At 43.9% G+C, this 16,342-nt stretch overlaps 1 protein-coding gene across 5 annotated transcripts in view; it reads right to left on the bottom strand.

Annotated features, from left to right (window-relative positions):
• Nucleotides 1–12,147, bottom strand: part of TFDP1 (transcription factor Dp-1) — a 51,805-nt gene extending 39,658 nt beyond the window's left edge. For 2 of the 5 annotated variants that reach the window (XM_075136682.1, XM_075136653.1), the window contains exons 1-2: nucleotides 11,939–12,147; nucleotides 10,313–10,397 (exon numbers count right to left, since the gene is read on the bottom strand). In XM_075136682.1, the coding sequence (XP_074992783.1) occupies nucleotides 10,313–10,324 (12 nt within the window). In that variant the 5' untranslated portion in view covers nucleotides 10,325–10,397; nucleotides 11,939–12,147. Of the gene's footprint in view, nucleotides 1–10,312; nucleotides 10,398–10,645; nucleotides 10,750–11,272; nucleotides 11,491–11,938 lie in introns of those variants that run through there. The other 3 variants (XM_075136644.1, XM_075136673.1, XM_075136663.1) reach the window with 3 other exon arrangements.
• Nucleotides 12,148–16,342: the final 4,195 nt, after the last annotated feature.

Genomic DNA, 16,342 nt, shown 5'->3' on the forward strand with positions numbered 1-16,342 from the left:
TTCCATCCCATACAAAATTCTAGTGTCTGTTCTAAAATGGAAATACTAGGCAAAAAATCTCTCAATGTGTATTTCGAAGAAATTCCCGCTATTTTTCAAGCCAGGTTATTTTGGAGGAGAGACCAGGATTACTCCTCCATAACATATCTAGCATAGTGCAGTGCCCAAAAGAAAGAAAGAAAATACAGGAAAATGTGACCATAGCTCCCATTAGGTATGTCATAGTCAGAGATTCAGAATGAACAACAACAACAAAAAACCCCAACAAACCAACCCAAGAAAAAAACCACAGCAGCAGGAAATATCTGATTTTCCCCAATGGAAAAGTAACCTTCTGCCAAGGAGGGTTTAGACGTCAAGAAAATTCTATTTTCTGATGGGAAAATACACATAGATGTCAGTCCTTATCAAGCTACTTGTAACAAGGTATTTTTATTTTTTTTTTTCACCTGATACCTAATTTTTTCTCGTATTTCACATTTTCTTCTTATCTTCTCATGATTCTCCATTTCAAGATGCACTACTTCTTTTGATGATAACACCTTGAAATAGTATCATGCTCTTAATATTCGATTCTGAAAGCTTATAAAGTGTGTGCAACTTCACAATTTAGCATTGCTTTCCTCTTCAAAGAGATATGTTGGCTATGTATACTTCTCTATGGCTACATAAACTCCTAGTATCCTAAAGGGGCAACAGAAACAGATACACCCTTTATCCTTTCCACATTATGACAAAATCAACAATGATTTTAAAAAACAGCTTTTGACACTCAACATAGCATCTAAACTGTAATAACTTAAGATTTCCTTTCCACAGATCAAAGGAAGAAGGTTAAAGACCATCGTACAAATTAGTAAATCTGGTAATTTTAACTGTGGAAGTGATGCTGGAGTGTAGACCCCAACCATCACCTAGGCTTTGTCTCATCACATCGTTCAGAACTCCTAAGGAAAAGAAATCAACTGACGAGCTAAACATATCAGAAATTCAACTGAAGTTAGCTTTGGCCTGCTATGAGATCATCAGCAGTCATAAGGACTGGGAAGTCTATTTTTGTTTTGTTTACAAGTAAAAGCTGAAAAGTACTACAAGTGCCCTCAGCCTGAAAGTCAGTAAAAACTTTTTGTTGGGACTAAAGTTAATCTGAAACAAAATTTGCTAAAAATGCAGAGAATTATTAAAAAAACTTATTACTTATTATTAAAAGAACTTATTAAAAAAATCCCTTAGTACAGACTATTATAGAATAATTTAGTATCTTACTAACAAGCTAATATTTGTGGTCTCTGAAGTTATGCACTAGAAACTCAACACCCTTACAACAAAAGTATCATTTCTTCCACAGCTTTCCAGACTTGCGACTCAATTTGTTAATAAAAATTGGCATAAGATTATTCACTAAACCTTTAAACTAAACAGGAAAGATTTAAGCTGAATTTGGACTGAAGGACAAGGAATCTATAAAAGCATGACCAAGAAATTTGATGAAAACGAGACTGAACAAGTACATGTGCTATGTCCATCAGGTTTAACCCAAGAGGAAGGTCCTCCCCCACCCCCGTCACTCTGAGGTAAGTAAATAAAGGGAACAGAAGGGTGCTTCTGCGCCACAGAAATACCTCTTCTATCTTGCTTCTAGGTAACAAGCCTATTTTAAGTATACTCCCTGAAAAAGAGCTGAAAGAAGAGCAAAAAGGGTAGAGATAAATGGAAACAGAGGTATTTGCCAAAAGGTATTTTTCAGAATAGAAATTTTCCGTTGTTTAATCAGCAGATTAAGCCCACTAGATTGAGGCACAGGACTGGGTTTGACGACAAAACAAGAGATGTGGGTGCCAAATATACAACAATGGTTAAAGAATGGGAGTCAGAATGGGACAGACAGAAAAACAGTCAATTTTGGGACTGCCTGGGAAAGAAAGTGAACTAGAAAGTCAGATGGAAGATGGCAGATTAAGAGCTGAGGTAGAGAAACTGGGAGTCACTGAAAAAGTACAAGCAACACAACCAATGGGAACCTCAAAGACAGCTTTAATAGAACAAGGTGATCAGATCCTGTGAGGAGAAGGGAAGAACACGGGAACTGGGAAAATGATACAATCTATTCTAAACTATGACTGAAAGGGTAAAGTAGTAAAGGCAGAACCAGAAAATGGAGAACTTGGGAAGGAAAAGTATTCCTGCTAGAGTACATTTCCTCCCAGAGCTTGTCAAAGACATCAGGAGGATGCCTCTGCTGTCTAAAGGCATTTGCAAAGCCTACTCGCAAACAACCACACATCTTGTGCAAACTGCACCTAACTTGAACCATACAGAATGACAATCCCTAGTCATTTTACTGTTTAAGAGTAGGCAATAAATGTAAAGGCCCTATGCCACGCAATTTTATTATGTGTCACTTCACTGACAATGTAGGGAGGTTTTTTTGTTTGCCTTATTTTAATACCAGGAAGCAACGAACAAACACAACGGAAAATTAGCACAGCTACAAAGTGGAGAAAAGCTTATAATCAGAAATAACGCTGCTTAAACAACCTTAATTCTTCTTTCACCCCCATCTGTATGCAAATGTCATTTATAACAAGGTGATAATACACTATTTTTTCAATTGGATTCTCATCTCATTCAGGGACCAGAGCAAACATGCTCTGGAATGAATCATCATGTAACTGCAGGAGACTATTTTTATGGGACATCCAATTCATTTTCCGCAAAAATTAAAAGGCAATTAAGATATGAAGTAAAGGATTGCAGGAAAGGAAAGAAAGTTCTTAAATTTAAAACATTTGAATTTCATTTTGCAAATGAAGTCAGTGAGAACTATTCCTTACTGTATAAAGAAATACAAAAGAACTTTTAAAGTCAGGCTATAGGAGTCTGATCCTGCAAAATTCTCAGATGTGTTATTTTACTGTGTCTCAGCAACCTTCTTCTGAAACAGATATCGTACCACATCCTCAGTTCATGGCAGCATCTTCAAGAGTAAAGTGTTTGTCAGCCACTCAGCAATGAGCTGTACCATAGAAATGAGCTTTCCAAAAAGTAAATTGAATTATTTTTCTAAACAGGGGAACACATCTAGAATTCAGCAAAAATTAAATCATAGAATCATAGATGAAGAATTCATTTTGAAGGTGAGTCAAATAGTGGTCCAGTCTAAGCAGCCACACAGATCAAAAATACTATAGGAGTTAAAATAATTATACTGGGTAGTTTCTTACAATAATTCAATTGCCCAAGTGATACGACCCTTGCAAAATTTAAAGCTGACATCCCCAAAACTATCTGCAAAGCTGTAAAAATGAAGTAAAACTGAATACAAGATTCCCAGGGTGAACAGGACCGAAGCACTGGTTTGCCACTTCTACCACATAAACTAATCAGAAAATAAAATCATCTTTTGTGTCCTCCTAGTCTAAATACTCATATGCAGGGAAGTACCAGCAGCATCCACTTCCACAACTAGCTCCTGGTGCCGTTCTAGATTTGACCTAAATAGACTTTTGTTTTTCCAGCCAAATCAAACCTTTAGAGCAGTTTGTTCAACAGCATCTGAACCAAGCAGAAATCGGCAAGTAATGTTAAACAGGACACATTCCAAAACCATTTGCCTCACCAACCTCCTTATCAGTGTACTGTAAGGCTACAGCAGTCCACAATATAATTTTCAAGCAAGTCTGTGTAACCATTAATGCAATACTGGGATGCTTAGTGAAAGTAACGTAATGCAACACAAGACAAGTAGCCAGAAACGTTTTTGGGGATAGGAACCACTGTCAACCTTTAAAATCAAGTTGTCCGCTATCTGCTGAGAACAACTTCAACACAGAGAACGTTTAGCAAAGATTGGCCTATTTTTCCTCCCACTTCTAATTAGCCACAATAAATCTTCATTAAGTGATATCCAGGCAAGCAAATATGAATACTAAAATAAGTGATCCCTAGTGTAACTTAACTTTTAAAAGCTACATTTTTGTTTAGCGTGTTGTCAGCACACTGTATTTACTCAGTAATACTACAAATATATGTATCTATATAGAGCCACTACCACTAACTGACACATACAATTAATAAGGAAGCTGAACACTTAAAGGCTACAAGAAAATGCTTTATTTACACAAATAAATTGGCGAGGTGACAGGCAACTTTTGAGTTGCTACTTTCTGCCTTATAAATACAAACAAACATAGGGAAAAAAAAAGGGAAACTCTTATTTTGTATTTGCCATGTAAAAAAGAGAGCTTAAAAATAATTTTCATTCTGCCTTCTTCTAAAAAGCGTATTTAAAAAAATGTTAACAACACTTGAAATCCCAGACTGAGATGCCTTTTTAGAAAACCGAATTTCATATTATTTGATCTTCAGTTTGCAAACTTCTGAACACGTTAGAACTCACTAAAGGCAAATAGAAATAGATCAAGCTACTGAGAAGTCGCTAAACTAAAATGATATCAAAAAAAGGTGCATGAACTACTTGAGATCCACTAAAGACTTAACTTCTCTAGTCCACCTCACTGAAATTCCCAGTACATAACCAAAAATAAACACAAAAGGAGAAACACATGCTGGTATTTTAAAAAAAGTCTGAAAAATGTTTTGAAGACTTTTCAATACTTTCTAGACATTGAAAGTGCATCATGTAAAAAAGAGCCAAAAATATACCTTTTTCCTACTTCCATTAGGCTCTTTTTTTAATCCATCCCAAATGTAACCTTTTCAGACCACAAAGACTTGCTCAAGATTGATGCAGAAGCATCACATGAAAACTATTAAAAAGTACAACTTTTGTGGTATTCCAGCAAAATTAGTATACAGAACCACAGATCTTCTTTCCCCAAATCTAGCAGACATATTGACCTATCCAGTAAAGTTCCTGTAAGAAACTAGTTTGCTGTGGGTTTTTTTTAAAATATTTTTTGAGCAAAATATTTATTAAGTAATACTGTAAAATAAATGCATTGGATTAAACTACATACCTGAATATATTCTGAATATTCAATTAAAATAAACCATCACCCTTAATCCCTACATCTCTAGATCTCTTAGACAGTAATGTTAGATCGGGAGTTGAACTTTGCGCAGTTGAACTTTGCAGAACTTTTTACATGGTGTCCTCAGATTTACGCATATGCACAAGGCTTCCTTTGCAAAGTTAGATACATGGGTCACAGCTACTACTCAATGAGATCAATAAAAGCACCATGAAATACTAAAGAGATACGGTAAGTTTTATGCAAACTAGAGATCAAGAGAAAAATCCCTCATAAAGTAATTCAAGCAAAAGATGACAGTAGAATAAGACATAATTAAACCAAAAAAAAAAAAAATCTAACTTTAGAACCAGTGGTTCCAAAGCCAATGTCGCTGTCAGCAACCTATGAAACAATGACATGTATGAGCTTTCCAGATGAACAGCTCTCAAGATATTTTAGTCTGTGAGAAATTCTGAAGGCTAACAGTGGTGTGTCAGTTTAAAAAGTTTGTGAAACACCAAATTACGTTTCAACGACATGTTCTTCATGAACAATTATTGTTTTTTTAATGACTGGAAACAGTCCATGCAACAATGGTGAACAACTGAAACAATCATAAGCAACTGCTACTACATAAAGCATTTCATTTATGTATTTCATGCATTTCAATATGTATTTCGATTTTCGAGATCAGAAGGAATCTTACTCATTCCTTTTGTCTAGCCCCCTTCTCCTCAATACTCGCTGTAACACCATGCATTGGACCATCCCCTCTAATAGAACCAGTTCCTGCAAGTGACTCCTGCTTCTCCTCTTCTATTTAACAGTGGGTCTTAAAGAAAAGAGCCACAAGCTTCTCTTTCCTTATGGCTGCCTGAAAGGCCTCAGTGGTTCATTTGCAACAGAAGTAACTGAGAGGAGAACCAGTGTCATATCACAAGTTGGATCTTCACACTACAAAAACTATTAATTTAGTGGTGGAAGGTATGTTAACCATTGACACTAAAAAGTATTTACCGACTTAATTCACAGATAATTCTAATATATAACTAAACATAAAAGTGGCCAGCAAGTAGTCCTCAGTCTTATACTGGGAGTTGGAAGACAAAATTAAATTACCAAATTTACTTTCTTGCTACAGTAATTCCTGTTCCCTCTTTCGATGCTGCATCCTGCCTAGTTTTAAGCATGGCAAGGATGGACAGGTCACCATTTCACTTAAGGAACTGTGCTCCCCACCAAACTATTAATCCCATGAATCCAGTGAACAGCACAAGTCAGCTGAGGACCTCGGTGCATACGTTTGGCTCCTCCAGCTCCTGCCTGGAAGGTGCCACATTTGTAAGCAGTGGAAGAGTTTACAGTAGACTCAGCAAAGTCTTAGAGTACGACACTGATTAACCAGAAAGAGGAATACTGGCTAAGCTGGACTTCCTGGAGATTCTCGGCATGCGATGACTATCTCCATCGCAGACCAAAAAACTTCCCATATGGTACAAATGTACCTGTCAAACTGTACCCAACTCTACTGACCTCATCTTAATTTGTCATTCAGCCTCTGACAAGCAACAGAATGATCCCACTCCCAAGGTACACAAGACCCTGAGATACTGTGTTCTGTCATCCACACGTTTTTTCTTCATTGTTTCTTTAAATTACACAAAAAGTAAAGTCTTTCTAGTAACTAAGATCTTCTGAATTGCACGTGATATTCCATGGTCAATCTGCCTGATTCTGTTAGAATTGCTTCTCAGCTTCACACAATGCTCACTTACATAAACCCAAAAATGGCTATGCTCATTACTATTACCAGATCACACTGGAAAATTAGTTTGCTCCTTTCTTCCCCTTCATATTTATTGCATTCCAGATCCCATACCCTTTATATAACAGTTTTCAAAAAAAATATTGATATACCCACAGATACTTCAGCCTTCACAAGCTAGTATTTCTCTTTTTCCACTATTATTTTTCAACTGATCCAGCTACAGCATTACTTGTGATTATGCTCTTAAATTCCACCAGCAGGCTCTTAATTAAGGTGCTACATATGAATGTATCTTTTTTTTTCACCCCTCATAGCTTCCTGAGCACTGCTGAGGACATCAAAGTATTTTGTACAAATATCAATGCTTTGTTGCTTATTTTCTCTTTATTGTACACTCTGAAAAGCATTAGAGGGATACATTTTAAAGTAATATTTAACAGAATTTAAGTTTGGGCCAGCAGGACTACGGAAGTGATCATCTCCCTGTACTCGGCACTGGTGAGGCCGCACCTTGAATACTGTGTTCAGTTTTGGGCCCCTCGCTACAAGAAGGACATGGAGGTGCTGGAGCGTGTCCAGAGAAGGGCAACGAAGCTGGTGAAGGGCCTGGAGCACAAGTCTTATGAGGAGCGGCTGAGGGAACTGGGACTGTTCAGTCTGGAGAAGAGGAGGCTGAGGGGAGACCTTATCAGATAGACTACAACTACCTGAAAGGAGGTTGTAGCGAGGTGGGTGTTGGTCTCTTCTGTCAAGTAACTAGCGATAGGACGAGAGGAAACGGCCTCAAGTTGCACCAGGGGAGGTTTAGATTGGACATTAGGAAAAATTTCTTCACCGAAAGGGTTATCAAGCATTGGACCAGGCTGCCCAGGGAAGTGGTTGAGTCATCATCCCTGGAAGTATTTAAAAGACGTGTAGATGAGGCGCTTAGGGACATGGTTTAGTGGTAGACTTGGCACTGCTAGGTTAACGGTTGGACTTGATCTTAAAGGTCTTTTCCAACCTAAACGATTCTATGATTCTGTGATTCTAAACAGCTCATAAGCATTATCTTGCCAACTTACCTGATCAGTACTTTTGTAATTATTTAATTACAAAAATATAAACATTTAATTGGGTTTGCCGATATTCTCCATCATGCTACCCCTTTGTCAATTATCCAGTAAAGTCTCAGTCTGCAAACTTTACAAGTATTTGATTTTTCAAACAGGTCTTTTCAAACTATAGTTTTTATAAAGAGGTATCAGAAGAAGAGCTGGAAGAGAGCAACAAAAGGAAAAGAAAAGTGCTCTCCTGCGGCAGGTGGGAGGAGCATGTTATCTTGTGGTGTCCAGGCTCCACACCTGCCTCTTGTGCAGGGCTGCCTGGCCCCAGCAGCTCAGAGGAAGAGTGGGACACACAGGGAGCCTGCCTTCCCAGGCTGCAGCACACTGAAGCATGCTTGGCCATGTACATGCTACCTAAAGCCCAGACTTAGCATTGTAGCAGCACAGCCCTTACCACAGTTTAGCGATCTCAGCTCTGCTGAGAGAAAGGGAAGGAAGGGGTGGGAGCATTCATCAACTATGCCATCTTCTTCACCACTACATCTCACAGTCAGTTAGTGCACTTGATAAGTGACATGGCAGAACCACAGGCCATTAATCACAGCAATATTTCCATGTCAGAATGTTTAAATTTACAGTGGTGCAGGTCTTCATAGATTCAGTGCCCAGAAATTTAGTGATACTGCCTCTATCATGATTAATTCCATTATTTCGCTAGGAAAAGAGCTTGGATTTTGGACAAAAAATATGGGAATCATTCTCCTCCCTTCTGAAAATCAAAAAAGTTATACCAATTCGCATAACTCTATTTTCCAGCATTAAATCAAACCTAACAGGGCCCCTAATCAGACCTGGAAATTTAAGATTTCCCAGCATTCACTACACGTTTTAGACATCATGTAATGGTGGGTATGTAATAGTCTGCAAAAAGGTAAGCAGTTCATCTTTCTTCCCTGAGGCAGGATTAAGTATGTGTAGAGGTTTTTAAGAACAGGTTAGACAATCCTTCAATTAAGATTTCATACCCTTTCGAGCTACCCTGTTCCGGTGCTCAAGTACACTTAAAATTTTACCTAAAACCTGACCTAGATTTTCATTTTTCCAAATTAATCTTATTAATTCTTGTAATAAAGATACTGAAAGCAATTTCTTTTCCTATCTGTAGCATCTTCTTCCATTTCTGAAGTTTATTATCATGTATGTTATTCCATCCTTAACTACTCTCTAGAGTAAGCTAGATCTTTCAAAAATGAGGTTCTCTCCTAAATGTTTTATTCTCATTCTTCTCCCTTAGACCTTCTAGGATATCCATCTGTATTTCCAGGTGCTAGCACTTCTTCACTTAGCTGATCTCTCTCCCAAAAGCTAATATTAAACAAATGTACTTTAGTATCTCAATTACTTTCAACTATTTCAATTTCAGCTCCTAGACTAACATTCCTCTTTCATTTTCTTCCTGCTTATACGGCCTTTCATTCCCTGAACTCTGCTATCTGTAATGTACTTGGCCACCCTTATCTCTTCCAGGCAAGCTTTGAGTGACTATGTATTTCTGGTTGCTTCTCTGCACATCAAGATGTTTTTTCAGTTGCTTCTAAACTATTAAAATTCTCTATAAGATTCATTTGTTAAACCAATCACTATTTCATGGAAATTCTCGCTATTTGAAAGCTACAGCAATCCACATTACATTGTAACCTGCTGCTTAAGAATCTGAATTGTATCAGTTTTCCTTAGCTTGTACTCTGTTGGGTTTTGGGGTTTTTTTGAAGGGGACATATATTCTAACTTGAATATGAAGTAGTATCTTGTCTTATTTTCAATAAGGGAATCCAAAAGCCCAATTATGTTAGGTATTAACAACGAATTTCCTCTTAAATGCAGAACCTGTTGGGTTTTTTTTTTTAAATACTGGAATGGGTTAAAGAGCAAACATGGTTCAAGAGGCAGGCCACAGAATCAAAGCCACAAACCTTAACGTCAATGGTAATGGAAGTCTATGATGAAAGCCCCCAAAGCCTGTTTTTACGGACACTAACTAGCATCTTTTGGCAGACAAAACAATGAACACAAATGGAGACGGAACCATCTTCACTCCCTTCAATACACAATGCCTCCTTGAACACAAGAAAGGCAATGCCAGTTGACAACAGTAGGCAACAACAACCCCACCACCTGAACAGTATTTGCTGGGTTTTTTTTTAAATCCAATTCAAAACCAAGTTGTTTTAGCGTTCAATGTGAATACGCATAATGCCAATGGCCCAAGTGCTTTTATAAGCATAGCGAATTCTTAAGATTAATTACTCTGAAAAAAATGGCTGCAGATCTGAAGCTGTTTTATTCTGTTATATCTACAGGAAAACATAGCCTAGGCTTGATGTACAACATAGATAAAGTAAATTTTATATATTCATTAATGCCAGCTATTATAAAGCATGACCTGGTTTGCTTTTGTTAATAAAACCAAAAATATTCTATGAGCTATGCTTCCATATATGATGTGCTACAAATATACTTACATCTTTTGCCATGTTACCAAAGACTAGAAATCAGTCCTCTTAAAATCTTGACGGCTGCAGGACACAGAGACAATGATGCTATTTTCTAGAAAGCAAGCAGAGATAACATCAGCTATAAAAATGAAAGGAGGGAAAGTTTCCACAATTGAAATTATTGACTACCACCAAATACAATTTAGTTTTTAAAAAACCGGTTTTAAAGAGGAAAAAGTTTTCCGTCATCACCAATTCATCCCCTAAGGCCCCCCCCCCCCCCACGCTCATATGTGGGAAATACTCCGACAGCGGGGCTGAGCTCTCCCCTGGCAGGAGCGCCCCTCCCCCAGCACGTACCCGATCCCAGCAGGGCAGCAGGCAGCCCACGCCGGGCCGGTCCCTGTCCAGCTGCGCCCCTTGCAACACCGCAGAGCAGGGCGCGGGCAGAAGCGGCCGGGGAAGAGATCACTCCCTTGGCCTCCTCCTCCCCACCCCCATTTCCAGCAGCAGGCACAAGTAGGCCTCAGGGGCCAGCTCCCCCCGGGGCCTTGCAACCCCCCTCTCCTCCTTCTCCTCCTCCTCGCAGGCGCACGGGCCGCGGCTGCCCAAGAGCCAGAGACTGGCAGCCGCCACCGCGCCTCGGGCACCCAGCGCCCGCCCGCCTCCCCCACCGCGCCCCCCGACCAGGGCCTCACCGCCCGGGCAAAGCCCTAAGCCCCGCGCCGCCTCCCCTCGGCAGCGAGGGGCCGCGCTAATCGCCTCAGAGGCGGCGGGGGCACGAGGAAGGGGGGACGCGCCCGCGCGCCAGGCGGCACCGCCGGCGGCGGGGGGAGGGGGCGGCGGGGGGGGGGGTCCGCCCCCTACCCCAGCCTCCTCGCCCCGCCGGCGGCAGCACCCGGCGGCGCCCCCCCCACCCCTCCCCATCCCATCCCCCCGCCGCTCCCCATCCTCCTCCCGCTGCAGGCCGGCCCGGGCTGCCCGCACCTGAGCGGCCGAAGGCAGAGAGAGCCGGCTCCATCCCCCGCCGCCGCCCCCAGACAGGGACCCGGAGCGCGGAGCGGGAGCACCCCCCGCCCGCCGCCGCGCTGCTGCGGAGGCGCCCGACTGCACATGTGCGGCGGCGCGCGCGGGCCTGGCGAGCCCGGCGGGAGGGGGCAGGGGAGGAGGGAGCCGGCGCGGGGGGAGGCGGCGGGAGACCAACGGCCCCAACGGCAACTCGGGCGGGGAGGGAGGGGAGGGGGCCGGCAGGGACCGCCCCCCTCCCCGCGCTCCGGGGCGGGGGGTGCGGGGGAAGAGGCGGGGGCGAAGGGGGTCTCGCCCGGCGGGCTGTCACTTCCCAGCACGCCTCTGCCCCGCCGGTCGCCAGCCTGGCGGGCTCCGGGCCAGCCGCCCCCGGCCAGCCGCCCCCGACGGCCGGCCCGCTTCGCCCGCGGCCCCGCACACCTGCCCGACGCCGCTGCCCCGGCCCGCGCCCTAACCGCCGAGGGGCTGCCCGCCGGGGGGGAGCGGGGGGGGGCTGTGAAAGGGTGGCGGGGGGCGGGCGGGCGCGAGCGCAGCGGCCCCTCCCCGGGCCCCGCGCGCGCGACCCCGCCGCTCTTTCCTCTCTTCCCCCCCCCCCCCTTGGCAGGGAAAAAAAAAATTGAAACTTACACTTTTGTGCGTCCCACCGGCGTGACGCTGCGCGCTGACGTCACGGGGGTGTAGCGTGCCTTGCACGGGCACACGCGGGGCGGCTAAGCCAACCGCCCGCCGCTCCATGGGCGGAGGGAGCATGCGCGGGATTTTCGCGCCTTCCGACTGCCCGCCCTGCGGCGCTTGCAGCGAGCGCGCGGGAAGCATCGGCGCGAGATTGCTCTTCGGCCCCGGCCGCCGCCGCTAAGCACGTGGTCGCCGGCGCGCGCGCGCGGGCGGGCGCGAGCCGCCTCCCGCCCCGCACCGTGAGGGGGGCGGGAAGGCGCCGGGCTTATCCGTGTCCTTATCGCTGCGGGACACGGCCCGCGCCTTGGCCCCGCCGCCGCGGGGAGGGCCGGGCCGGGCCACCTCGCTCAGCCTCCGCTGGCCAGCCCGCGTCACGGCCGAGGAGCAAGCCCGGGCCGCCCTTGCGGCGGAGCGGGTTTCTGGGGGCGCGGGTGCCGGTAGCCAGAAGCGTCGGGGCGGGGCGGTGCGGTTAGTTGCCACAGCATCCTGCCGGTGCTTCCTCATCACGTTTTGTCCGGCCGTTACTTGAGCAAGTTCGCTTACAGCGATCATTGCTAAAATGAGAATTTTACAGTAATCCAAGTGAAAGTTTTCCGTTAGGCGACAGCTGCTCTCAACCTTGAATTAGGCCAGATCTACGCCAAAAAAAATTCATCACTCCCGGTTTCTGACACCTCCAGACTGAAACCTCTGCACGCCCCACGCGCTCGCTGTGTGCTGCGACAGCCACAGAAACGGTGCATGTTAGCTAGGGTTGTGTGATGTAATTACACGAGAATGATGTAATTCTTGGCAAAAAACATTCAGCATGCGTAGTGGGGGCTATAAAGGCATAGCAAAATGGTGGAAACTGCAGCAAAGTCAAAAAGCTCAGAAGCTGGGTCGCTTATAGGAGTGGATATAAGACTATTTGATGGGGGGAAGCTTCTGCATGTGATACCCAGCCTGCGTGGCACAAGGCTGTTCATAACGCAATGGAGAGGGGAGCAGGAAGTAAAAGGTTCGTTCTTTCTCTAAAACCATGCTGCTTCCTGATCATGCCTGGGAAAGATGACTAGTCGGGAATAGAAGACACGACCAGCAGAGCCACTGCACAGAAACAGCGGAACAATCTAGATGCCAGAGAAGATGCATTTCATCAGTTGACTAGATTCACATTTAGTTACTTTTGTACCTTACTCAATTTTTTTTTTTTTAAGACGTCGGGAAGTTGCGTTTTATAACAATGAGGAAACACTAGCTACCTTCATTTTCTGGATAAATAGCAATCTTTGAAGTTTTTCATTCACAGTAATCCCCCTGCTTGCTGCTCTGGGGTTCCATGGCTCCTCCATGCCTGCTCTGATAATGACCATTATTACCCCCTTTTTTCATTCTTCTTGACTAAGCTTGATGGCAGCGGACATCGAAGAAAGATGATAATGAAAATGTGTTTATAACTGTTTAGAAAGAGGCAAGAACTTTCACACACAAAAACCATGAAGCACCTCAAGCCAGCTGCAGAAAAAATTCCTCCTAAAAGACAACATCTCCTCCAGTTGATGGTGCTGCTCTTCATCCTCCAGGTCATATATCCTGTGCCTGTGGATTTAAACTTTCTATATATCTCAAGTCCCTGCCCGCACACCCCCACTTTTTACGTTAATTCTTGTAGAAAAAAATGTTCCACTATCTCAACTACTACGAACTCCTGCAGTCTCCAGGAGTGCACCCTCAACAGGGTATGTGTGTCCCAGGGTAAAGAAGGGACTACCAAAAAAGCAGACATGCTTTTAAAAATGTAGAATTAAATGACTGTGCTAAGATACAAAGCATTTCCTCTGCTGTTTTAAGTTGTACCTAAGAGACTAGTGCCATTTTGAAAAAGTCTCGGGTTGAAGAGAAACCTCCTACCTTCTTTAGTTCAAAGCAAAAACTTATGAATAAAGTAGAAAATAATTTGTTAGCAATTGTGATTTGTAGGAACTAAGATAACTACTAGCTTTCAGAATGGAGGAACAGAGGCAATCAAAGGACAGAATACAAACCTCACGCCACTACCTGTTTTTGCAAACTACACAGCTGCTTTGCAAACATCAGAATTGGTACTTTCTTGACCCTAGTCAGTAAAGAAACAGGGACTGAAGACCACCTTTTTTAGTTACTCAAATTCTTCTTTTTACACGTGCCACGTAATCGTGCTGTGCCGCTCATGCTTCCCAGTAAGCCTCCCTCTGCCCTGTGCATCTTGCGAGACAACTGAACAAGCACGAACAAGAGGGGGTGTCTTGGTTTGCTAGCACTTATTTTGACACATTACTAACTGCCCAAGCGTACCCACTCCCAGGTGTTTTTTTTTCTTTAGCAGAGGGTTGTTCACAACTGATCTGAAGTATTTGTACCAGTGGAAAAACCTTCAGCATTTCTCTAATCTCTGAGCATGCCTTTCTCAGGCGTTTTGGAGCTTTAGGACTTTGTGTTTGCAGTGGTGAAAGGCTACTCCAGTTCACAACTGTTTTCTGTGGCCTGCCTCCCCCTTTTAAGTGTGCTTGAAAAGGAGAATGGATCACAACTTTAAGCAGCATCGATGTGGCAGAACTGTGCGACAGACACAAGGAAACTGTTTGAAGAGGTCATCTAGTCTATACACAGAAACCTATGACAGATGCCAGAAGGACATGCACGTGGACATATTTTGACCTACATGCTTCAGAACTGGAAGCCATGCCATCTTAAGGGCGGGACCTGTGGAAGCTCCTGGCTTAAAGACCTACTAATACCAGTTGACAGGCTTGTCAGCATCTGGCCTTGTTGGGAGGTAGCATCTCCCAATTCTCTGCTCTATTTTAGGAAATAAAAAAAAATACAGCTTGGTACTGTAACCTTCAAAGCATTGCTGTTCCCTGATCTAGATTTTGTCCCCCAAGGATCAGTTGTCCCTAAGCCACTCTGGTCACGCCCTTGTCCAGTTCTTCGTCTCCAGCAATCAGGACATCTTCCTAGTCTCCACTGTTCTCACTGTCAATAAGTTTTTCCCACCCGGCAGTGGTAATTACTCAACAGAGGCAGCGAGAGAACCAAAGCAGCACACCTCCTGGGCTGCTAAGTGAAGCTGGTAGAGGCATGCCTTTCCCTTCTGCCTTTCATTTCCTTTAGGGCGGGGTGGGCCACAGATCTCCTAGCCCTTAGGACATCTTGCTGCTCTTCCTTCTCGCTTCACTAGTTTTGTTGGCTTCCTCATTGTCAGGTCATCTTAATAGTGGATGTGTGGTACTTGCTACTCCTTAGAAGCTATTGGTGTTTCCCACAAAGGTGTTAACGCTGTTAGCGTGGCTTGCCTCCTGTCACTCAGGGGTCCAGCTTCCTCCACCTTTGGCGCTGCCCACGTTCTGGAGCACTGCCAGGATTGCTTACAGAGCAGAAGTACAGATTCCTTCCCTAGACAAAATCCAGGAGTGCTTTTGTGGTTAGATTGTTCCTGGGTTCACTCCAAAAGGCAGCAAGACCACGTTAGGTTTCTCACACCCTCCATCAAGCATCATCATCCAGCACCATTCTGTAAAATACAAGGTATTGTGAGGCTGCTTTCTTCTCATCTTTGACGACTATAGGAAATACGAGTTCTTACAGCTTTTAAAAAGCTATGTAGCCCCATGGACTAGGCCCCCATGACAGCATTCCTTGAGCCGTCCTAGACCCATGTCAGTCACAATTGCAAGAACCTGCCTCACGGCTCCCACCAGATATCCTCCTACTGACGAACTGAAGCAGCCTGCTCTATACGGGTTGAGCCATAAGCAGGGTGATTGTGGGTCCATATATACCAAACTGACCCTGGGGACAGGGAAATGAAGTATAAGCATAGCCCACGCTACCAGCTTTTAAACTGTTTTGGTTCCTTCACCCTCGTAGGGAACAATGACCAAAGACAGCAGTTAGGGGGTAACATGCAAGAACTCAAATTTTCAGAGAAAAAGCCACGCAAAACAAGCAACCAGTTACACCCACCTTCAAAACAAACCAACCAAAAGAAAAACCAACGCCAAAACAGGTATGCTGAATGAGTTGCTACTCAAGCACAGAGTAGACCCTTCCTTTCCACTCCCTTAAGCTCAGCTTCGCCACAGAAACATCGTCTCATCACTTACGAAGTTTCTGCCTATATCAGCTTTTCTGTATTCAAATGATGCTGAGCATTAGATAAATGAATGAGATGGAACCGCTGTCCAACAAGCTGAAACAAAAATTTCCAGAAAAGACCACCTTCAACAAACCTTCAACAAATCAGTAGATTTTCCTTTCAGGGCTTCCGGATCTCTGCTTTAATTTTATCTACTTGACACAGAAAGAGAATATTCCAGAGTACAAGCATAAGGT

Source organism: Calonectris borealis, chromosome 1 (assembly GCF_964195595.1).
Source record: "Calonectris borealis chromosome 1, bCalBor7.hap1.2, whole genome shotgun sequence".
Classification (NCBI taxonomy): Eukaryota; Metazoa; Chordata; class Aves; order Procellariiformes; family Procellariidae; genus Calonectris; species Calonectris borealis.